General features: G+C 48.0%; 1 protein-coding gene across 1 annotated transcript in view; it reads right to left on the bottom strand.

Moving 5' to 3' along the window:
- MFSD11 (major facilitator superfamily domain containing 11) overlaps window positions 1-24,950 on the bottom strand; it is a 204,952-nt gene that overhangs the window by 109,017 nt on the left and 70,985 nt on the right. Inside the window, exon 7 of the mRNA XM_085616897.1 lies at window positions 15,955-16,013. Coding sequence (XP_085473023.1) covers window positions 15,955-16,013 — 59 coding nt within the window. The remainder of the gene's footprint in view (window positions 1-15,954; window positions 16,014-24,950) is intronic.

A 24,950-nucleotide genomic window follows, 5' to 3' on the forward strand; every position in this document is an offset into this window, starting at 1 on the left:
ATTTTATTGTTACCATACCAACTCCGGACAACTGTATTCAGCACAGTCAACTATCAGACATTCAGTCATAAAATTACAAATATGTATGAAGGAATATGCTACTTACCAGTATGCATCTGTTCTTGGCATGTAGAGCTGCAGATCTACACACTTCTGCATAGATCCCCATCTGGTGTTGGGCCCGGATGTTTGCACTTGTTTTTGTCTTGGAAAGTCTTTGGAAGTCACGAGATAGGTGACTCCTCCCTTGGATCATAGTGCGCATGGGCATCAGCTCCATCCTCAGATTGTTTTTCGCCAGCAGGGAAATGATGGAGTTTTGTAAGAAACAGGAAAGATGCCCATGTATGCTGTATCTAAATAAGATAATACTGGAACAGATAAAGGTGGCCGGGGAGGTGGGTGGGTGTGTGTAGATCTGCAGCTCTACATGCCAAGAACAGATGCATACTGGAAAGTAGCATATTCCGTTCGAGGCATATGAGCTGCAGATTACACACTTATGCATAGATTGTATAGCAGTATCCCCTCCTAGCGGCGACCACCAGTATCTGTTGCAGTAGTTTGAAATAGTTTTTTTAATACAGCTTGGCCCACACTAGCCCATTTAGTTTGCACATCTACACAATAGTGTTTTGTGAATGTGTGCGGTGTAGACCATGTAGCTGCTGTGCAGATATCGTCTAAGGGAATGTTCCCTAAAAATGCCATTGAAGCCCCTATCTTTCGTGTAGAGTGGGCTTTAGGAGGAACAGATAATGTGTGTTTTGCTTTGTGGTAGCAAATTTGTAGGCATTTGACAATCCACCTAGCTATTCCAGATTTTGATATGGGGTTGCCTTTGTGTGGTGGTGGTGAGAAAGACACGAATAGTTGTTTGGTCTTACGAAAAGGTTGTGTTCTCTCTATGTAGTACAGCAGTGCTCTTTTGACATCTAAGGTGTGAAGAGTACTTTCTGCGACTGTTTGAGGCTGCGAGAAGAATACAAGCAGCTCTACAGATTGATTGAGGTGGAAGGGAGAAATGACTTTAGGGAGGAATTTAGGATTAGTTCGGAGAACAACCTTATTATGATGCATCTGTAGAAATGGTTCCTGAATGGTTAGTGCTTGTAGTTCACTAACTCTTCGTAGAGAAGTAATGGCTACTAGGAAAGCAGTTTTCCATGTTAAGAATTGTAGCTCACATTTATGTAGAGGTTCAAATGGAGGCCCCATTAGTCTTGTGAGAACGATGTTCAAATTCCACACAGGTGAAGGTGGTACTCTGGGGGGAATTATTCTTTTGAGTCCTTCCATAAAGGCCTTTATGGCAGGTACTCTGAAAAGTGATAGATGTTGTCTATTTTGTAGATATGCTGCTATGGCAGCAAGATGCAGTCTAATAGACGTGTAGGCTAAGTTGCATCTTTGGAGGTGTAGTAAGTAGCCTATGATGTGTTGGATAGACACGTCTAGGGGATCGGTGTTGTTGTTATGACAGTATATTACAAATCGTTTCCTCTTTGCTGCATAGCATGCTCTAGTGGTAGGCCATCTAGCTTCTTTAATGACGTTCATACAGTCAGGAGGAAGGTTAAGGTAGCCAAATTCTAGGACTTCAGGAGTCAGATCGCTAGGTTGAGCTGAGCTGGGTCTGGGTGTTGGATCTCTCCATGGTTCTGGGTTAAGAGGCGTGGAGAGAGGTGTAATTTTTTGGTGCAGAACTACGGAGAGTACCAGCAATGTAGTGTCCCATGGTTGTCTGGCCCAAGTTGGAGCAACTAGGATGAGCATTAAGGAGTGTTGCTGTAGTTTGCGTACCTCTAGTGGAATGCGTGGGAGAGGCGGAAAAGCGAACGCAAATCTGCCTGACCAGTTCATCCATATCGCATTGACTTTGGACAATGGGTGATATCTGGCAGCGAAGCTTGGGCATTTGGCATTTTCTTGGGTGGCAAAGAGGTCTATCTGTGGTTGCCCCCATATTTGAAAAAACGGTTGAAGAACTTGCGGATGAAGTTCCCACTCGTGGATCTGTTGTGTTTGACGGCTCAACAGATCGGCTATGGTGTTTTGAACTCCTGGGACATGTTGGGCTAGGAGAAAAATGTTCTGAGGTATAGCCCACCTCCATATGTTCTGTGCCAGCTGAGAGAGCTGCAGAGTGTGTGTTCCGCCTTGTTTTTGTATATAATACATGGCTGTCATAATGTCTGTGCGGACTAAGACAGTCTTGCCTGATGTGTTTTTGAAAAGCTTTTAAGGCTAGGAATATGGCTAGTAACTCCAGGTGGATGATGTGGAGTAACTTTTGTTGAGGTGTCCACCTGCCCTGCATGGTGTGATGTGGTAGGTGAGCTCCCCAGCCGGAGAGCGATGCGTCCGCCGTCATAACTATTTGAGGAATCGGCTCTAGCAACAGTCACCCTTTGTAAAGGTTCTTGGTGTTCCACCACTGCAAAGAGCGATGGGTACGACCGTCTACCAACACCAGATCTGTTAGCTGACCTTGAGCCTGGTTCCATTGGCGTGCTAAGCACTCTTGGAGAGGACGCATCTGGAGTCTTGCATGCAGCACTATGAATATGCAAGAGGCCATCATCCCTATGAGTTGCATGAACACTCGAGCTGGAAGAGAGTGTTGCGGTTGGAATTTGGTGAGAATAGCCTATATGCTTGCTATCCTGGCGGGGCTGGGATAGGCTAGCGCCTTTGAGGTGTCTATTGTGGCACCAAGGTATTGTTGCATGTGGGACGGTTGCAGCTGAGACTTGGCGTGGTTTACTGTGAACCCCAGGTCGTGAAGTTGTTGAATGGTGGCGTGAGTGTGTTGTACACACTGATTGTATGAGCTGGCTTTTATGAGTCAGTCGTCTAGATATGGGAAGACGTGGATGTGCTGTCTTCTTAGGTGTGCTGCCACTACAACTAGGCAATTGGTAAATACTCTTGATGCTGTGGTGACTCCGAATGGGAGTACTTTGAATTGATAGTACTGACCGTCCACTACGAATCTGAGTTATTTCCTGTGAGCGTTGTGAATGGGAATGTGGAAATAGGAATCCTTGAGGTCTAGGGTAGCAAGGAAGTCACCCTGTGAAAGCAGAGGAAGGACCTGCTGGAGTGTGACCATGTGGAAATGGTCTGAGTGTATGTATAGGTTTAGGGGTCTGAGGTCTAGAATAGGCCTTAGAGAGCAGTCCTTTTTTGGTTTGAGAAAATAGAGGGAGTAAACTCATTTGCTTTGTTGGTGCAGGGGAACTGGTTCTATTGCACTTTTTTGTAGGAGGGAGATTACCTCCTGTTTTAGCAGTAACAGATGTTCTTGTGACATTGGACGCTGTTTGGATGGTATGTTGGGGGGGGGGGGGGGTAGATGTTAGTTCGAGACTGTATCCCAATTGAATTATCTGTTGCACCCACCTGTCTGAAGTGAGGTTTTCCCAGGCAGGGAGGAATTGGTGGAGTCTTCCCCCAACTGGAGTAGAATGGTCTGGGGGAAGTGGAGGGAAGTCATGGGGTGGGGGTGGAGGCAGAGCGGGAGTTGTTGTTTTTGCCTCTGCCTTTGTTGTTGTTCCCCCTGTAATCGCCCCTTTGGTAACCTCTAGTAAAGGTGGATTGGGTGGGAGCTTTGTAAGAAGTGGAGTGGCTATCAGAGGAGTAGCCTCTGTGGGTGCTTCTGAAGGATGAGTGACAAAAGGAACGTCTGGGAGCTTGCGACTGCAAGGCTCCCATCGATTTGGCTGTGTCGGTATCTTTTTTTTATCTTTTCAAGTGATACGTCCACATTAGGGCCAAATAGGTGTTGCTCATCGAATGGCTGATTGAGTATGGAGCTCTGGACTTCAGGTTTAAAACCGGAGATGCGTAACCAGGCATGCCTATGAAGGAGGACACTGGTGTTTATTGCCCTTGAGGCGGTATCTGCGACATCTAAGGCACAACGGATCGAGGTGTTGGTGATGGTTTTACCTTCCTGTAGGAGTTCATTGGCCCTGTTTTTATACCTGTCTGGGAGGTGTTGCATTATGGACTCAAGCTCCTCATAATGTGCCCTGTCATACCTATCTAACAGCGCTTGGGTATTGGCAATGCGCCATATGTTTGCTGCCTGTGACACTGTGCGTTTGCCAGAGGCGTCCAGGAGTTTAGATTCCTTATCTGGTGGTGGTGCGTCACCTGATGTTTGTGAATTGGCTCTCTTCCTCGCGTTGGAGACTACGAGGGAGTCTAGAGGTGCGGGCCTTTAATGTAGGCTGGATCAGTAGGGGCAGCCTTATATTTTTTCTCTATTCTCGGGTTGATGACTTGAGCCCTAACCGGGTATTTAAAGACCTCTGGTGCATGCTTAATGACCACTTTAAGCATGGGTAAAATTGAGGTGAACCTTTGTGTGGTGTCACAAGTTTCCATGAGAAAATCTTCCTCCACAGGGTCTGTATGAAGGGCCACCCTGTGGTACTGGGCAGCTCTATGGAGGAGCTAGTTGAAGCGAATATTGCCCTCTGGAGGGGAAGGCCTGGAGGGATAGATGTTGTCTTGTGGGGTGTAAGGGACGTCTGGGACACTGTAATCATCCCTGGGGTCTCGGGAGCCAGTAGGGGTAGGGTCCCCTACATCATCTGAGGTGTTATCATCATCATCATCTACTAGAGTAGGTGAAGGTGTAGGAGAGCGATGTGGTAGGGGAGGAGGAGGAGGAAGAGGAGAAGGGATCCTTAATGGAGAGGTAGCAAAGTCTTTTTCGGTAGTGGAGCCGGTGCAGGCGTATCTAGGGGTCTCTTCTTGATGCTAAGCATTAAGTGACCAGACTTAGGATCCTTCACAAGAGTTTTTTGGGTAGGATCTGGGCGAAACAGTTCTTCTGTGGGAGGCAGATCCTTCGGAGCCGACTGCTTTGGTGCCGTAGGCTTTTTCGGCACCGACTCGGTAGCGGTTCTGGGTTTGGAACCATGCAGTTTTGCAGTGTCTTTGTCCGATGGAACCGGTTGTTTTTTCGGTTTCAAGGTCTTTGGATTCGAAGAATGGGAGTCGGGCCCTTTGGTGGCCCTTTTTTGGTCGGTTCCGAGTGTGTTGTCGGTGTCAAGGAACTGGTGCTAGTTTTCGACGCAGAGTGCTTAGATGTTGAAGCAGCGGTCGGCGTGGATGAGGAAGAGGACGACTTCTTTTTCGGTGCCTGTGTATGTTTTTCGGCACCGAGGGTAGGCTGACTCGAGACAGTCATCTGAAGGCTTAGTAGGCCCGAAGGCGGGGCATGGGAAGCAGTCTCACGGTGTGCACCTGGGCCCGAAGGTGAAAGTGGGACCGAAGCCTTTATTGATATTGTCGAGGGGGGGATTGGGGTCGGGGGTCGACGTCTGTACTCACAGCCCTCTGAGTTGGAGTGATATCTTCGACGTCGGAGTCGTCTGCTTCAGAGGGGCTGATGAGGCCTTTTTCGACCCACCCTTGCTCTGGCACATCGACTCCTTCTTGGAGGATGTCGTCGGGGATCGAAGATGACAAGCGAGCCATTGTTGTTCTAGCTCGTCGGTTCCGGATCGCCTTCTCGTGACTATGGAGGACAAATTTGGGGCCCTAGCCACAGATCTCAACCTACTGCGGGGCGGCCACTGTACGTTAGTAGACACGGTGGCAGATGGGGGAAAAACATCTACCGTCCTGCAACCAATGGCCAAGGCACAACAGGAGACCCTTATGGAACTTCAGAGGCGAGTCATGTTTCTTGAGGGACGAACAGATGACCTGGAAGGGCTCTCCCAGAGGAGCAACATACAAGTGATCAATCGCCGAAAGGAGTGGAAGGTTCGGACCCCATCAGTTTCGTGGAGACATGGCTCTAATCGTTCACTCCTGCTACGGAAATAACTGCCTTCTTCTCAGTGGAACTAGCGCACCGGGTCCCGGCGAGATACCCACCCCCGGGCACACCCCCACAACCGCTGCTTGCAAAGATCCTCCACTTCCGAAAAAGGGACGCAGTGTTGTGGGCCCCAGGATAAGGTGGACCCCTCTGAATGGAAGACAAGCATGTAATGATCCTCCCAGAATATTCCAGGGCAGTGCAGTGGCAACGTATGTCTTTCCTCAAAGTAATACAACAAACAAATGATGGACGGAATGCTGACAATGCAGACATTCTCCCCCAGTCAAGAGATCTGGGTTAAATCCATCGTTTTTTTGCCCACTACACCACCCCAGTTTAGACATGGCCATATGCAAATCAGTCTTGACCCTGTGCCTCATGGGAACAGTCCAGCCCGAACTGCCAAGCCATGTCTTCCCTGGACCGGAATCAAGCATCCTAGGACCGGTTTCTGGCTAGCAGCCGTCATCAGCCAGGATAGCTTGACTCCAGTGGCGTAGTGAGCACGGGTCCCACGTCTGGGAATACCCATCCCACTTAGGGCGAAATGCGTTACAACAAACAAATGATGGACGGAATGCTGACAATGCAGACATTCTCCCCCAGTCAAGAGATCTGGGTTAAATCCATCGTTTTCCTCAAAGTAAAGCAGATCCTCCGCCAAGAAGGAATTCATTACTCCCTACTCTTTCCAGCACGGCTCAAAATAATCTACGACGGAGTTACCACATTCTTCACGGACCCAAAAGATACATACAACTGGATGGAACTTCGAAAACAAGGCAGAGCAACAAGGAAAGCCACACGCAGCGAACATGGACAACGGAACAAACGACGGCATAGACAGAAGTCATGTAAATGATCCGTGCCGTTACCATGGGGGGTGGCCACAAGTCTCCCCAATCTGGAACAAATCATAGCGGAACGAAAGAAGGCCTTGCAAGCAGCGGCAGAGCTGGGCCCCGCCTCGGAAGTCTCAGACAGTGAGAGAGGCCATCACATTTTCACAACAGAAGACGAATTAAGTGAAACCGGCACATCCAGGGAGGAGTCGGCGACTCCAATGCAAGTAACTCCCCTAACGACAGACACACTCATCTAAAGGACAACTGTAACAGATATGAAAATGTCCATAACTACAGTATGTAACACCTTTCATTCAGTCTCTTAACACACATACAACATCCTGAACATTCAAGAACCTTACACAGCAGAACCCCAAGATATAAGAGGCCCCACAGGTCACAGATTTTCTAAGGGGCCAACGCATACTGTGAGCTCTTTGGATACGATACCACCACCCCCCAAAAGTACTCTAGTGCGATCACACCATGTTTACTTTGGAAATACTGCCGGTTGTGGTAGGTCCGCAGTATTGGAATTTTCTCCCACCACAGTTATTACTCATCCCAATGCTTACGTCCCATCACGTGACCAGTTATCCCCAATGGGTTGCAGCAGCAATAATCAACGACCGGCTAAGGGGAGGGCAGAGGCACCTTTCACAAAAAGACCTCCTCAGGGGTCCCACACTACTCACCCAAACACCCCACTATTGCTCTCATAACAGATATTCGTTTTTTCACCCTCAATATTCGGGGGATGCGCACAACACAAACGATATGCAGTCTATTCTTACATCAAAAGACAGCAAGCACAGAACGCCCTGCTGCAAGAAACACACCTCACACAGGCAGAGCTTGAACGTATATACAGACGATGGCGAAGCACTCTGTGCTACTACATTCTCTGCGTATGCACGAGGGGCATTGATATGGCTCAGACCAGGGGTGGCATTCCAGGAAATTAGCAGAGTGGAAGATAAGGAAGGACATATGCTCTCATAGAGGGGCCCTTAGATGGCCAACTGATTCTAATAGGTAGCATCTAAGCACCAAATACTGAGCAGGGAAAATTCTGGACTCCCTGTCAGGGGTCCTGACACGGTTCTCAACACCCTGGATTTTGGGAGGAGACTATAACTGGATATTAGACATATCCCTAGACAGGTCTCATCCACCAGCCACGCACACATTGGCTCATGCACAAACATGCCGGTATAGGGCTTGGGTAAAACACTGGTTCCTAGTAGACGCATGGAGGAACCAACATCAATCAACTAAAGTATACTACTTCCATTCCATCCCTCACATCTTACACATGCGCCTTGACCACTTCCTGTGCTCCCCTATAATCATACCCATGACACAACACACAGATTACCTAGACAAGAGTCCTATCCGATCACAACACGCATCTACTGACCCTCAGATGGTGACCCCATAGTTCCCACATGGAGGTTCCCACGGGATTGCCTGGAGGACCAGGTGTTTCGCCACAAACAAGAAGAAAGCATCGGAGGTTGCTTCACAACGAACGTCCACACTGCATTCTCCAGGACGCTGGAGTGGGACGCCTTCAAGGTGGTCATCAGAGGAGCATGTATCAGACCGATAGTAGGGGTCCGACGGACGGTAGACCGTCAATTACAGGAAACAGAAAACAGACTGGTGACCCTAACCAAAGACATGGATGCTGGAAAAGCATCTCCAACCCAGGTCGCGGAAGCCAAAACGACATACACCAAAGCACTAGCAGACCTCCGTAGATATATCTTTAAGGCATATACGCGGCAGGGAATCCCGAAAAGGGAACCATGCAGGAGCACTGTTAGACTGGCTGGTCCAACAAGACCGGGACATCCAACCCATTACCCAGCCCAATAGGGGAGGTGGCCCACTCGAAGGCGCAGATCAATCAATCAATCAATCAATGACACTTATAAAGCGCGCTACATACCCGTAGGGTCTCAAGGCGCTGGGGGGGGGGGGGGTGCCGCTACTGCTCGAACAGCCAGGTCTTCAGCTTCTTCCTGAAGGAGAGGTGGTCTTGGGTCAGGCGCAGGTCGGTCGGGAGGGAGTTCCAGGTCTTGGCGGCCAGGTAGGAGAAGGACCTTCCTCCTGTAGTCGCTCTTCGGATGCGGGGGACGGCGGCGAGGGCGTGGTTGGCTGATCGGAGGTGGCGTTTGGGAGCGTAGAAGTTGACTCGGCTGTTGAGGTAGCTCGGGCCTTGGTCGTGTAGGGCTTTGTGTGCGTGGGTGAGGAGGCGGAAGGTGATTCTTTTGTTGACGGGGAGCCAGTGAAGGTCTCTCAGATGTCCGGAGATGTGGCTGGTTCGTGGGATGTCGAGGATGAGTCTGGCTGAGGCGTTCTGGATCCGCTGGAGTCTCTTCTGGAGCTTGGCGGTGGTACCGGCGTAGAGGGCGTTGCCGTAGTCCAGTCGGCTGGTGACGAGGGCCTGGGTGACGGTTTTCCTGGTCTCGGTGGGGATCCACCAGAAGATCTTCCGTAGCATGCGTAGGATGTTGAAGCACGCCGAGGAGACGTTGTTGACTTGCCTGGTCATGGAGAGGGAGGAGTCCAGGATGAATCCCAGGTTGCGTGCATGGTCTGTCGGTTTGGGTGCGGTGCCCAGGGCGGGAGGCCACCAGGAGTCGTCCCAGGCGGAGGGTGAGGGGCCCAGGATGAGGACCTCCGTCTTGTCCGAGTTCAGTTTCAGGCGGCTGGTCGTCATCCACTCGGCTACCTCTTTCATCCCTTCGTGCAGGTTGGCTCTGGCGGCGGTGGGGTCGTTGGTCAGGGAGAGGATCAGCTGGGTGTCGTCGGCGTAGGAGATTATGCTGAGGTTGTGTTTGCGTACGATGGCCGCGAGGGGGCTCATGTAGACGTTGAAGAGGGTGGGGCTCAGAGATGATCCTTGAGGGACGCCGCAGATGACTTCGGAGGCCTCTGACTTGTACGGTGGTAGGCGGACTCTGTGTTCTTCCGTCGAGGAAGGAGATGATCCATTCCAGCGCCTTGTCCTGGATTCCGATGTTGCTGAGGCGCCGTACTAGGGTGCGGTGGCAGACCGTGTCGAATGCCGCGGAGAGGTCTAGGAGGATGAGGGCCGCTGTTTCTCCATTGTCCATCAGGGCTCGGATGTCATCGGTGGCGGCGATGAGGGCGGTCTCGGTGCTGTGATTGGCTCGGAAGCCGCACTGTGAGGGGCCGAGGGATCCGTTCGTCTCGAGGAAGGCGGCCATCTGCTTGTTGACGGTCTTCTCGATGACTTTGGCTGGAAACGGGAGGAGCGAGATGGGGCGGTAGTTCTTGAGGTCGGTGGGGTCCGCTGTTGGTTTCTTGAGTAGAGCTCTTTCACAACTACTACGCTAATATATACGGGAGCCCTGAGCGAGACTTCCAGAAGCAGGCAGACAGTTTCCTAGCCCCCTTACTCATCCCCAAGGTCCAGGTAGCAGAAAGAGAATCCCTAGATACAGTAATCACGACAACGGAGGTGAAACAGGCACTCCAAAACATGGCACGTAACAAGGACCCAGGGCTACCGCTTGCCTGCGCTCTTAGAGAATATCACAGCCACATAGGGATCAGATTCCCGGAATATAATCTCATTCTGTCAGCATACGTGGATGACACGCTGTTGTATGTCAGGGACCCCGAGGTTAATCTCTCCCCAATTCTTGATGAGGTGGTTAGATACGGTGATAGATCAGGCCTGAAAATTATTTGGGCAAAATCCATATTTCCCTGTAACTTCCGCTATGCTACCGATTGAGTTGGACTATCCTCTACAGTGGTCAACCGAAGCAATAAGGTATCTTGGAGTCCGGGTCCACGCGGATACTGTCTTGGTAATTAGGGACAATTTTGGTAGACTCAGCTCCAGATTAGAGCATGATGTTGAAAGATGGATTCGGCTACCTCCATCGATACTGGGACGTATATACCTCTTGAAGAAAGTAGTGCTGCCCAGATTTCTGTTCCTCTTTTAAAATATACCTATTGTATTGCCTATGCATATTTTTAAGACAATTCGCACACTTCTCATTAGACTAGCCTGGGCTGGAAAACAGTCGAGGGTCAGTTGGAAAATCTTGACACTCCCGTACTCAACGGGGGGGCCTCGGTGCCCCGGATCTGGAGCTCTACTATAGGGCAGTTCAGAGCTCCCATGCCTACCACTGGCTACATGAGGAAATGTGTCCCCCGCATTTATTTATAGAAAAGTTGCTGCAGCGCCGGAGCAATTGCCGGTAATGCTGTTTTGAGCTCCGATAAGAAGAACTGGGGTTCTGGACTCGGTAAACTCTGTGGTACACGCCTGGCAAAACCTGTTGAAAAGGAAGGCGGGAGCTATTTTATGTTCTTCATTGACCCCAATTAAGTGGTGCAATTGGATGCCAATAAGCCGAGAGAAAGGGGTGGTCGTGGCTCTTGCCAAACTAGGGATCTCCAAGATTGAGGATCTGTTTGCGGAGGGTAAGGCTCGTAGCTGGGACAAATTGACTGTAGCAGAAGGGACTCCCACGCAGTTGATACACTTTCAGTTCCATAGAGTGCGGCATGAGATGTGTGAGCGGTTGGGTGCTGAACTGCTGCAGCCCCTTGAGCGAAGGGTTCTCACCCATATCATAGGTTGCAAATATCCCAGAAAGATGGTCTCCATCATATACACTATAATGCAAGATGACAGGCGGCATCATTATTCGAAAACTAGATTAGAATGGCAGGCAGATCTAGAGGTGGAGTGTGGGGATATTGCTGTGAGATTACTAAAAAATAGTGTCACTGAATGGTAGACCTAGATTAATTCATTTTAAATTCCTCCAAAGAGTCTATTACACACATGAGAGACTGCTTCGATATGGGCTGCGCGATTCGGCTGCCTGTGAAAGGTGTGGAGTGGACTCTGCTGGTTTCCTACACTTGGCCTGGACGTGCCCACGTATAGCCAGGTACTGGGAGCAATGCTTTCAATCATGGAGTGAAATTTGTGGTCTGGAACTCAGGTTAAACTCATTGATGGCTTTGCTGGGATATACAGGCAAACTGACCAAAGGTGTGCGAAGATTAATTGATATAGGTCTATTGCTCGCTAAACGTAGAATTGCTATTAAGTTGGTGAGGGGCCCGTTTCCTACTATTTCTGATTGGTCCAGGGATATGATCTATTGCAATACGCAGTTGGACCTGTACAACGAACTGCTGCCTCCGCAGAATCGCCCTAAGAACTTCTTGGATCTGTTTCAGCAATACTTGGTGGGAAAAGAAACAGGGGAGGTGGAGGGAACAAGCAAAGAAGACAAGGAACCACTGATTTAAAATTGCTTGCTTGCATAAGTGGAAGGGTCGTATTTGTTTAAAAGCTGTATAACTAGATTACTATGTAATACACACTCCATCCCAGTGGGAGAGGTTCTCAAATTCAAAGGAGGCTTTGTATCACTTATAAGGTTTGCTCTGTATGATTGAGATGAATGTGTTAATGACACAGATACTGTAACTAGCACAATGTAGCTTGCTCATTTGCACTATGTTCTGCATTTCAATAAAAACAGAATAAAAAAATAAATTTAAAAAAAAAAGGCCTCAGGGCTTGACAGCCTGCCCCTTGAATATTATAGCACATTCTCTAAACAACTGCTGCCTCGGTTCGAGAAAATGTAAAAAGAGGCGCTAATGGGTGGCGGGGGGAGGGAGGGGAGAAAGACTCCCAGGGTCGTTTCGAGAATCCCTCTTGGTGTAATTCCTCAAACTAACAGCCTCATATCGGCCAATTACATTGTCTCAGCAGTCTAAGATTCTAGGCCCACTCTCACCTCTGCTCTTTACCTTAACAATGGAGCCCCTGTCAATCCGTCTACTCCAGGAGGGAGAGAACTGGGGAATCCCACTAGCAGGTGTCACTCAGAGCGTGTCCCTATACACAGACGACTTGCTACTGTGTGTGCGAGATACGACAATGGACCTAGACCCCCTATGGGCCACACTTTCAGATTTCTCAGCCGCAGCTGGATTACAAGTGAATTGGGCGAAATCTACAATATACCCCTTGAATACAGACCACCCCCCTCGAAAGGTACAGTAAGGAAACATTAAGCTTGCCTGGAGTACCCAAGCCCCACGCTACCTGGGTTTATGACTTTATCACACCCCAGTTGACCTATATGAAGGCAGGCACTGACGGGCATACGGAGCTAAGAGGGATTTGGGTGATTAATTAAAATCATTGCAATTCCTTTTGAGTATATGCAATACAACAGTAAGAACAAAAATACATTTATGCAGTCAATATACTGCAGCACTTTCAAACCGTATGTTTACATTATATAATTATGAGAGCATATATGAGCATAAAAATACTTTAACAATAAAACACAAAGCAAATGATTGTATCCATTGTGTATAGACTCAGAAAAAATACTATTCCGAAGTGCAACACAGAGTAAAAGATGTGCTTTTAAATAGAGTAAACTATAATGTTCAACGTGAAATTTCATGAAATCTTTCATATCATTAACATCGGAGACGACTCTATAAAAACACTAAGTAGGTGCCTTAAGGTGCGCAAAGAAAAGTGTAAAGTGCAAAACATGCATGCTTTTAAGCAAGATGTGTGGCCCCATCCACCACCAGCTTAACACATCGCAATTAATTAGGTGTGGGGGGGGTGGGGGGGGGGGGGGATCTCCCTCGTGAAGATGAAAGAGTTGAGCATAATAAAGTGTAATTGTCCGCACTGAATTACATCAAGGCTTACGATCATTAGCGTCAGAGACAGCCATTCTAAGGGGCCAAGTCGAGTGACATTAATTAAGGTGTGCAAAAGAGCAAAGTAACGTAAAGTTGGAGGTCTGTACGCTTGTCTCCCTCATGCGGCTAAGCGAGAGGAACAGAGTAAAGTGCAAAGATCAACACAAAGTTTAGTTGAAACTTTCATGTAGTTAACATCAGAGACAGCCACCCTAAGGAACTAAATTGAGTCACTTATGATGTGCAAAAAAGCATGCAAGTACGGAGTCTGCATGCTTTTTGAAAATATTAACATCAAAGACAATCACTCTAAGAAGCTAAATCAAATGTCTTAAAATGTGCAAAGAAGCAGATTAAAGTGCAAAATCTGTGTTTTTCTTAGCAACGTCGGTGAAAACTACTGCCAGCATTTTAACAAAGTGCAATTGGTGAGATAAAGTACAAGGTCGATAGTTGCAAAGCTCTTGAATTTTCATCACAGGGACACTATTTCAACAGGTAGCCAGAAGGGCATTGCAATAGGAGATAGAAGATGACAAAGTGGTGATCTTCCCAGATTATACATTGACCGTGCAGTTCCGCCTTCATAAGAGTTAAGCGTAAGGCAAAGTAGGCTTAGAGAACTAAAACTCAAATATTCCAGCAAGGTTCAAAATTATATCAAGTCAACACACCTACTTCCTTACAGAGCCTTAAGAGGCCTGGGACTAGGCAAAGCAATATAGAACCACAGGACACAACCCTATTTGCTTGCAGCAACTCCACGGCATCGCAGAAAGAGAAATCGTCAAACATGACAGCAGCGATTATCTGGATAGATCGCTCCAATGCCATCATACGAGCAAGGAGATTGGAGCGTTGCAATATTAATCTGAAGTCCATAAGAAAACATCCACTATTGAGAAATGGATACAGAGGAGCGGACAGTGACGCATTATCTCAAACACCTTGCAGTGACTGAGAGGACCTTCCCATTTTAATGTAGATGATCCGCTTTGAAGAGCCAACCCAACAGAGCAGTAAGACCAAAATTAAGTTTACAACGCTTTGAAGATATGTTCGCCTCTGGGGCCCCAGTGATAGCCTGGGCTAATTGTGGTGCTTTGGGAACAGCTGGGAAATCGGTTCTGAAACCGAGGTATTTGAGGGAGTGTGATTATCCTGATCCCTTGCGCCTTTTTTCCGAGCTAGAGTGGTGAAATGGGGTCAAGTTCTGCTTCATCTTTTTATGTTTTCATTTGGAATCCAACTTGGACTTATCTGAAAACTTCGAGCAGGAAGTTGATCACTCACAGGAAAGGACTAGGGACCGGAATCACGACTTGGAGCTAGAGCAAGACCAGAGTTTCAACCTCTTCTTGTGTTCAGTATTATAAGGCTGTGTCTCCTGGTCCTGCATCTAATTCAGGTGCATAAGGGTGCACGATTTAGAGGTGTGTACAGAGCCCCAACACCAAACGACACACCTCCTGTGGGTCCCTGATCTTCATCTCCTTCCTGAAATCTCAGCAAAGTTTGAAGCCAAGTAGCTTTCAGAAGGGACAAGATTTCACATCACTCTGTTTGCAAATTTGAGAGCCATCATAAGAACAACGAAGTTGGAAGCAGGGCTCCAGCTCCCCGACGGAAGGTATGGAAAGAAAGGAACTGATGTCAGAGCACAGGAGGAACACTGAGTTATGGCTCCATTCAGTTACGCCAGGGGAAGTACAAAGCCTCTGATAAGATTACTCTACACTAAACTATATGACAGGGTAAGAATGGGTGAGTCAGGCTTAGGATTTTTACAAGGCTCAAAGTGAACACATTGTACCCATATGGTTTGTCAGATCGAGTACCAACACCAAAACCTTTATCTACTACAGTAATCTGTAAGCTTCCCTGTAACAAAATACCTCTATACAGACTTTAACATAGTGTAATAACAATCAACCTTAACCGTATGCTTTTCACAATAAATAAGCCAGACCTAGTGCCTTTTTCTTACCTTTCCATAACTATAAAACAGGCGCATAGCCTTGATCATTGGTTTGTCACCATAACCAACTCAGTATTGAGCATTGGCTTTTCCACATTACAAAGAGAGGAAGACAAGTACACTTTTTCAGCATTGGAAAACAACCTCCACGCAATCAAATGCTCTACTCAAGGTAAATAACATGTGGCGGAGGCAACCCCCCTTCTTCCTGTAGGGCTTATTAAAGCTCTTTTTCTTTTACTCACATAAGGTACTGCAACATCTATGCTGTCAATACAAACCTACCACGATAGCAACGGAATGTTTTTATAGACCTAGTAAAGAGATCATATCCTTACACATGAGCCTGCCATTTCTCAGATAGCTGAAAGGCTCACTAAACTTACATTGCATAGAATATATGTATTCCCTGAACCAGGCAGGTGTTCACTGCTGGGCTCTTTTTCTAGCAAACACTCAGCCTCTTCGCCAAGCATTAATGTTATGCATTAACAGCAAACAATAATCCTAAGTGCCAAGCAAATAGCACAAACCTGAGATGTGAGGTTTTCCTTTCCATGACAAGTAGATATAAAGATTTCCAAAAAACAAGCTGAAAGTAAAAAGGGACAATTAGAAATTTGCTCACAGCTCTAGATACAGTAACTCTAGTAAACTATCCAAGATACAAATGAAAGTTGTTAGTTACAGCTAAAGAACAAGAAAACAGGTTTTGAAGATGTTTTTTGTCTACAATGACTTTTAAACAGTGTTATGCAAAAGGGAAGAGCTCCCATCTGTAATCTTAGTTCTCCTGGAGGGAAAGCTTAATTATAGTCATAAGCACTTAATAACCCACCCATGTGTGGAATCAAGGAGCATTTTATTTTTGTAACACAAACTACTTACACTACAGTACAAAAGCTGGGCCAATGTGAGCATTTTGAATTTTCCCTTGCACAGTAAGATATTCAGAGTATGAAGATCTAAAAACCGATATTAATTCCTTTCTCTGGGGAGGGGAGGCAGCTATGACTAGACTAAAGATTCACCTAGAAGAGAACTCCTCCAGGGGAACTTCGGTATTAGTCATAAGCACGGAAGAGTATATATGTATATCTTCAACAAATGCAGAGAAAAGACAAAGTAAAAAAGGAAAGCTAACCAAAACAAATTTGCAGATAAGGTTGGACCACTTGTGCATCTGCTCTGGAATCTGTATCAAGACAAGGTCTTATAAGGGTATCTACAGACCTCCAGGTAGTCGGTTTACATTTCAGCAATGAATATATTCATTATTAATGATGCTATAAAGGCCATATCTATTGTGATATTAGCTTGGGCCTATGAGGCTAGGTTTTGTTGGTACTACTGCAGAAAAGTACAATAGAGGAAATAATCCACCTGGAAATGGACTGTGATGCAGTGGCTAATGCAATGCAAATCGGACCATAATTTACAGACGGTCACACTACCTAAGGTCTTTGGTTTTATTCAATCAATCAATCAGGGGCTTGTAAAGCATGACTACTCACCTGCGAGGGTCTCAAGGAGCTGGGGGGTGATAGGGAGGAAAAAAAAAAAAGGAACAGGTCCACCAAAGTTGCTGAGGTTCAGTCAAAGAGGCAGGTCTTAAGGTCCTTTCCTGAATTGAGGTAGTGACAGTGATTGCGTGAGGTGGAGAGGCAGGGTGTTCCAGGTCTTTGCTGCGAGGTAGGAGAAGGATCTTCCTCCAGCCGTGGTCTTGTGGATACACGGAACGATAGCCAGGGCCAGTTGGGGAAAGCAGAGGTCTGTGGTGGGTGCGTGGAATGAGTGGTGGTGGTTAAGGTACGCAGGTCCCGCGTGGTGTAGATCTTTGTAGGTGTGTGAGGAGCTCGAAGGTGATTTTTGTGTTGACCGGGAGCCAGTGGAGATGTCTTAGGTGACCGGTGATGTGGCTGTGGCGAGGGATGCGAGGAGGAGGAGTTCTGAATGTTCTGCAGTTTATTGAGGAGGTTGAGTGAGGCCGGCGTAGAGTGCATTGCAGTAGTCAATTCAGCAGCTGATGAGTGCGTGGGAGACCGTTTCTTTAAACTCGGTGGGGGATCTACTTGAAGATATTTTGAAGTAGGCGTAGCGTGTGGAAGCAGGATAATGAGATGGTGTTGATCTGGCAGTTTACGGTGAGCGAGAAGTCCAGGATGAAGCATAGGTTTCTTGTGTGGTCTGTAGGTGTGGAGAGGAGGAGGTTCCAAGCGCTGCGGGCCACCAGGAGTCATCCCAGGCGGAGGGGGTGGAGCCCATGATGAGGACTTCAGTCTTCTCTGAGTTGAACTTGAGGCAGCTGATGTTGATCCTGTTGGCGACAGCCTTCATCCCATCGTGGAAGTTGGACTTGGTGACTGTGGGTTTGTTGGTGATGGAGAGAATCAGCTGGGTGTCATCAGTGTAGGAGACTATGTTGAGTATGTGGTTCCTGGCAATGGCTGTGAGTGGGGCCATGTAGATGTTGAAGAGAGTGGGGCTCAGGGAGGAGTCCTGGGGCACACCATAGCTGATCTCGATTGGTTCCAGGGCTTTGTCGCGGATGCCGGCGTCAGGGAGTATTGTGCATAGGGTGCGGAGGGAGGCGGTACAGAAGGCAGCCAAGAGGTCCAGGAGGATGAGGGCTGCAGTTTTACCTCGGTAGAGGAGGGTGCAGACGTCATTTGTGGTGGCAAGGAGGGCGGTCTAAGTGCTGTGGTTGCTTCGGAAGCTGGATTGGGAAGAGCTCAAGGATGTGGTTCACTTTGATGAACTCAGAAAGATGGCCGTTGATGGCCTTCTCTATGACCTTGGCTGGGAAGGGGAGAAGAGAGATGGGTCTGAGGTTCTTAAGGTCCGTCGGTCAGCAGAGGATTTCTTCAGCAAGGGGTTAATCTCTGTGTGTTTCCAGTCTTCCAGAAGGTTGACGCGGTCAATGTAGCAGTTGATGGTGCAGCAGAGTTCGGGGCGATGGTGGTACCAGCTCTGTTGAAGATGTGGTGCAGGCATGGGTCAGCTTACTGTATGAGTAAGCAGTCTTGTGCATGTCATCACTAATCCCATCTTTGACATCATGGACCACAATGTCAAACCGAAGAATCTGTTTTTCTCCTCCTACGATCTTTCCTGGCATCTTCCACACAAGGGTTACCTGGAAATGGTGGATGGAGCAGTGGTTAAGGGAATATTGTTTCACCTCCCTAATGTATTCTGGATGCGGATTCTTTATGTTTGTGCAGATCTTTTGTAGTCCATGTAGTCTAATCTGCCTCTTCTTGTAATCCCTCCTGGACATCTTTTGACCAAATTGACAGCAGTTTGAGCGATGGAAGTGAGAAGGCACATAATACAGACGGAGTGACGGTCTATGTGGCCTTTTTGTCTCTATAAAGTGAATTAAAGATGTTTTTCAAAGGTCTGAAAAGGTTTTTAGAAGACAAAAAAAATGCAAAAGGTTGAGCTCAGTACCCCAGGATCATATCACCTGGAGCTGGAAAATGTGGCTCAGATGCCACTGAGCGAGCACGATGGGATACTGGTGGTATGCTATAGCCTTCTAGCCCGCCGTAGCGGGCTATACCGGCTATTAAAGGCCCACTACCACATTAAAGGCCCGAGCCGAAGGTGAGGGACTTTAAAAAGGTAGCGGGACTTTAATAGCCGGTATATCCCTGCTAGGAAGGGCTATAAGGTTATTAGAACATTGCCACTAGAGGGCAGAATGTTCTAACAAATAAAACAAAGGCCTCTCGAAGCTCAAGGGGATTTAAATCCCCCTCGAGCTCCGAGAGGCCTTTGTTAAGACATTGGAATGTTGCTCTGCAGGCCTTTACCGTCCCGTAGAAGCAGGGAGAGACCTCCATTTTCTACAATGGAGCTCCCAACATTCCAATGTTCTAATATACCTTAAAGAAACAAGTCAGTTTGCCCGGCCTCTCAGGTTGCAGCCTATTAGGCTACATTTTCTCCCATCCTTTTTTAGGTCTCGCCTAGGTAGCGCACATGCGCTGCTCTAGGAAGCCTTTAGCCATCGGTCTGCTCCTTTTCCCCACATTTGTGCTTGTGCTGGCATCCACCTTGTGGGAGCGAGCAGCGGCGCGCGTGGTAATTGACAACATATGTCTCTTGCGCCGCTGCTGCTCGCTCCCGCAAGGCGCATGGCAGCACAAGCACGAGTGCTTGTCCCTCATGCTTATTTTAATGAACTTTCACACGCGTGCTTGTTTCTAGCCGGCTCGGGAGTTTAGAAACAGCGGCACGCGCAGGGGCCATTTGTTTTTCAAAATACTTGTTCTGTCCTAGTCTCCCACCCTCAATCATCATTTACACTTCTACCCTCAGTCAGTTGCTCGCTTTCCATCTATTTCATGTTTTAATACCTATTCGTTCCTCTTTCACGCTCAACTCTCGGCCTCTTCTCCATCCTCTGATTCTCTTCCTTTCTCCTGTGCCTCCTACACCTGGGTCTTCATTTTCTCCTACTTGCGGATTCATATATGCATCTTACTTCCATTTATCTCTAACCTTTTTTTCTTTACTTTAGATCTTACCTTAAATGTATGTGTCATTCCCTACCCCCCCCACCTCTTTGCAATCATTTCTCCCTCTGTCTTTTTTTTTTTTTTTTTTTTTAATTAATGTCTCGGTCTCCCACTTCTCTCGTTCTTACTTCCCACTGCATCTGTTCTTCCTTCTGCCCCCTCCTAAAGATCTTTCACCATGTTCCCTTTTCCTTCTGCCCAATTTCCTCATTCACCACATCTTTCAAAAGTCCCTCTTCTTTGTCCTCCCCGTCATCCTTTCTGCCTCGTCTCGCGCTCTCCAGCCTGTGCTTGCAGTGCGGGTTCAAATAAATCATGCGCTGTGAATGCGCCGGCTCCGCAGGAAGTGGGAGCGCGTGGGGGTGAGGGCTGGAGGAGCACAGGGGAGGAACAAGCCGTTTGCAAAATACCACAGTGGAGCTCTTCAGCCTCGTGGCCTGTCAGGGGGGGGGGGGGGGAAGATGACTCATCCGGAAGGGCAATGTGGATTATTCAGAGCCGGACTGCACAACACAACCCCCAGCCCTGCTCGACGCTGAAGGTTTGACTGAAACGGCCACCGTCATATCGCCCCAAACCTCCTTAAAACAAATAACTGGCAGGCCCTGACCATTATCCCACGCAAAAATAAACAAACTGCATTTAAACAAGCATTGGCAAAGTCAATAGGTCAGAATGTCAGTTTTGAAATTGGAAACTTACATAATAATGGATTCATGTTGGGGTGGGGCCTTTTGTCGCTGTTACAATAGAAGCAGAGCATTCATTTTTAAATGATGTCGTTTTTTTAGGCCGGATGTATTGATTTGCCCCATTGCTCAGTAATTATTAGTGCCTGTTCATCACTGGCTCATCTTTCATTAATCCATAGTGCATTTTCAGATGTGCCACCTCACTCAGAGATGCCTTCTGAGTGATCAAACTTGCCTCATGTCACACTAACGCTTAGTGAATGGTCTGATTTGCACCAACACTCAGTATTCTTTAATGCATCTTATATTTGAACAATACCTCAATCCTTAGCTACTGGACAGCATTTAATTTTTGTTCTTCTGTTGTTTTCAATAGTAAAGTTTTAATATATATAAAATTCCAGATCCTTCCGTCCTATTTTAATTATTTTGGTGTCTTGTTATTAATTACATTTCCCCGCTTTTACCTAAATTGATTAGGTAATTTTAGCTTATGTGTTTCTCCGTTATGCTTACGGCCGGTTCAGCATTGTCCAAGGATTTGTTTTTTAACTGCTGTGTTGGGTTGTTATTGCTATTCGTTTACCAAATGCAGTTTTAGTGGGAAAAGGTTTTTCTGCTTGTGCCTGGCTGGCAAGGGTCAACTCTGGATTATTCACAGAAACCAATTTTACGTCTGGGTGCTAGTTTTTTTATTTTTTATTTGTAGTAGATCAGCCACATCTCATGTCAAGACTGAGGCCTTTTTCCCTCGTGGTTTAAGAACCTGGTTTCTACAACATCACTTCACCTATAAAGATACTTTGTGGTTCATACAGACCAATGGAAGTTCTCATTCGGCAAAGAAAAAATGTGTATTGTATCAAAGGAGTTGCCCAACGGCTAGGGTGGTCGACCTCCAACCTGGGGAACCGGGTTCGAGTCTCGGCAATGACGCTGAACATCCTGTGATTCTGGGCAACTCACTTAATCTCCCTGTGCCTAACAAAACAAGCATTTGAGTTTCAAATCAGGTGCAAACTATGTGCGTCCCAAATCTAAACAAGCACTGGCATAGCCAATAGGACTCGCCTTTGGGACCTTATAAGTGTTTAGTTATCCAGCACAATATCCTTGGTGCAACAACATCAAGTGTTGCGTGGCTAAACACTTACAAGGTCCCAAAAGGCAAGACCTATTGGCTATGCCAATGCTCGTTTTAAAATGGTTTGAGAACGAGTGTTCTGTGTCACTATACTGAATATATTGACTCTGTTTCTGCAGTTCTAACTGGTGTCATTATTTAATAGGTAAAAATTGACCAACATCATGCAATCTGTTAAAAGCATTGCACTCATTTTTTAAACAACGGCTTTGTAGATATTTGGTTTAAAAAAACTACTCCAGAGCCCTGCGTGTGAGCAGTACGATTCACTGCTTCTAAGTAATGAAGATCCACTGGACAAGGCCTGATCTTTCAACGTGAAGTGTAGCGTTTATCTTGAATTCTGCTGTACATCCAGGGACTATGTTGCACAGCTAGAGCAGAACCTTAGAGTTTCTAGATCCTTATCTTTGGCTCATTTTCTCTGCCCATCAGCAATGTGCTGAAAGAAGGGCCGCAGAGTTGGGCAAGGGGTGAGGAGGGACGTATGGTTTGCAAGTGCATGTGGGGACAGACTGTAGAACCATCCCTTCAAGAAGCCAACATATTAGACTATGAGGACAGTCCCACATGATGTGCAGGACCACAGACGAAGCAGCTGTGGTCAGCTGGAGAGAGAGAAACTACATCAATATCAAATTGTAGGAAGCTGGCTTTTTATGTGATATATCAAGAATCTGATCTACCATGTAAAGAGTACAGGAGTTCCCATATGAGTGAACAGGGGCTTGCAATGCAATCCCAAAGTGCACTATTAGGGGGTTGTGTGATCGAGCAGCTTTAGACTCAACACAGAGGAGTGCAAGACATTTGCAAATACACACCTTTATTAATAAAATGACACACATGACTCAAGAAGGAGATCCTTACCAATTTATAAAAATAGCACCTATCTTAATGTATGATTAGGCATCAGATGGAAATTGTTCAGGTAAGTATGTTTTTAAATATAAATTCAAAAAGTGGACACTTCGTACAATTTCTGAGTTCTGTAATGCTATCCTATGGAAGGAAGAACAAGTTCTGCAAACTAGTATAGTACAGCGACTTACAAGACCATTCTCCAGGAGTTAAGGTGAGTGGTGGGCAAGGTCCAAGGAAGCACCAGCAGTTCACCATTAGTGGCACAGAGGCTGCCAGGTGCAGGGTGTAAAACAGCGTCGCGATCCCAATTTATTTCAATGGAGATCGGTCAATGCCGAAAGAGTCTGCATGCTCTGGCCAGGAGGCCAGTTTGGCTGAACCAGCAAGGGGGAAATCGAGACTTGCGATGTTCTTTGGGAGGGTGGGCGGGAGGGAGGTGTAGTGCTAGAGGCACTCTTGTGGTCTGACACCCTGTAATGACCTTTGACTACCATTATTTTAATTGACTTTAATTGACTTCTTTTATCCGAGCTTGAATGTACAACGTCCTGCACATGCCTCGTTTCTCTTAGGGGTTTCTTTCTTGTAATTTTGCAGTCTTTCAGTGGGAGTTGTCACGGAGTAGGACAGCCTTGCCAAGAACAGAACATGTGGGATGTGCATTTGAAAGCATGAGAGAGTGAGATGTGGAATGTACTTTTTGGTCTCGAAGTGCAGTGTTATGAGCAGTGGTGCACAAACGTGCATTGTATTTGTTAGACCTGTCAGCCCTAGGGTGGTCTTTCCCTGTGTTTTTGCCCTTGCCTCATTTTTTCCACCCTCTTTTTCGTTGGCCTCAGGTCTCCGAGCGCCTTTTCATTGCTAATCACTGTTAAGGTGCAGGTGCTCTCTTCCCCCAATATGGCTGCCACAGGCCCCTGCTACTGCGGAGTGGCCTTTTTAGTAGCGCCCTAGTTGCCAGGAGCTGGCTGGGACCCTACAACATTGTTGCGACACCAGCCTGCCTTTTTGTCCTATAGCAAGAGTGGGGAAGTTCCTGGAACTTGCTGGAACCTTCTATAAGAAGGGTGGGGTTTACTTTTGCCGCCTTAGAGAGTGGCCACCTGACCTAGGGATACTTAAGGAAAGGAGGGAACATTTTTAGTCAGTTGGGGCGACGCAGACCTGCGCAGGAGTTTTAGGCGGTAGGGCCTAGTCAGGGACCTATGCCACTGAAAGTGACAGGGCTGTTGTGCTGCCTTTTAAGTTGAGTGAGGGATCCTGAACTAGCCCACTGATCTGGCCCAGCAGGAGGGGAACCCGGGGACAACCTACCAAGCCTGACTGGTTCCTTGTGGGGGGGGTAGGTTGAGTTGGTGACTGAAGGGAGTTCTCAAACTACTAAGGGCGCCAGATCCAACCAGCGCCAAGAAACTTACCAAAGAAACTTACCACAGAATCTTACCACAGAACTGCTGGGGGATCGACCAGGTACCTGCGCTGTGCCACTCCTGAGCTCCCTGACTTAACCTGGACCCCCTCCCTAGCCGGTTCTGCCACTGGCGTGTGGCCTGCCACCTCCCAGCCTACCTGCTCTGATCTGGAGCGTCTCTGGGGGGAAAACAGGGCGCTGGGCGCCAAACCCATCGCCACCCCCCCAAGCTGCAGGCCACCTCTTAATTTCTGCCACCCCCGTCGGGGATCCTGAAAAGGGAACACTCACCGCTGCGGCCCGAGGCCAGGGCGACGGGGCCCGCGGGGAAGACCGGGGCCCCGTCGCTGTTGTCGCCAACCCTGCGACGCGGCCCTCCGCAAGTAGAGGGCCGCCAGAATCCCCGGGAAGGTAGCGTGAGGCCGAGCCATCCGACAGAGGCCGCGTAGGCCTGAAGCCGAGGCCTGCATCACCTGACGGGGGCGGACTGCCAAACGCCGCCCCCACCGCTGTGCTATTCGTTGAGTGGGCCGCGCTGTCATTGGCGGCTGCGGGCGCGGGCCTCTGAAGCCTCAGGGAAATCCCCGAGTCCCCCAGAACCAGAGGAGGACCCGGAGCCGTCTCCGATCACCGCGGAGCTCCCCGGCCACGTCTGGACCGGCCGGGAGCCCAGCGCCATCCCCCTCGGTCCGGACATCGCCGGGAGATCTACGCGGCTGGCGGGAGGGGCTCCGTGGAGAGTGAGCCCCCGCCCGGCCGCAGAGCTGCACAAGGGCCTGCAAGGCCGACGCTTCAGGTAAACCCCGGGGAGGAGGGCGGGAGGCCCTAGAGAGGCCCGGAGCATGCCCCTCCCCCGGGGAATTCGACCGTTGGGCCCGCTTGGCCCCCCAAC

The sequence above is a fragment of the Triturus cristatus genome, chromosome 7 (assembly GCF_964204655.1).
Source record: "Triturus cristatus chromosome 7, aTriCri1.1, whole genome shotgun sequence".
NCBI lineage: Eukaryota > Metazoa > Chordata > Amphibia > Caudata > Salamandridae > Triturus > Triturus cristatus.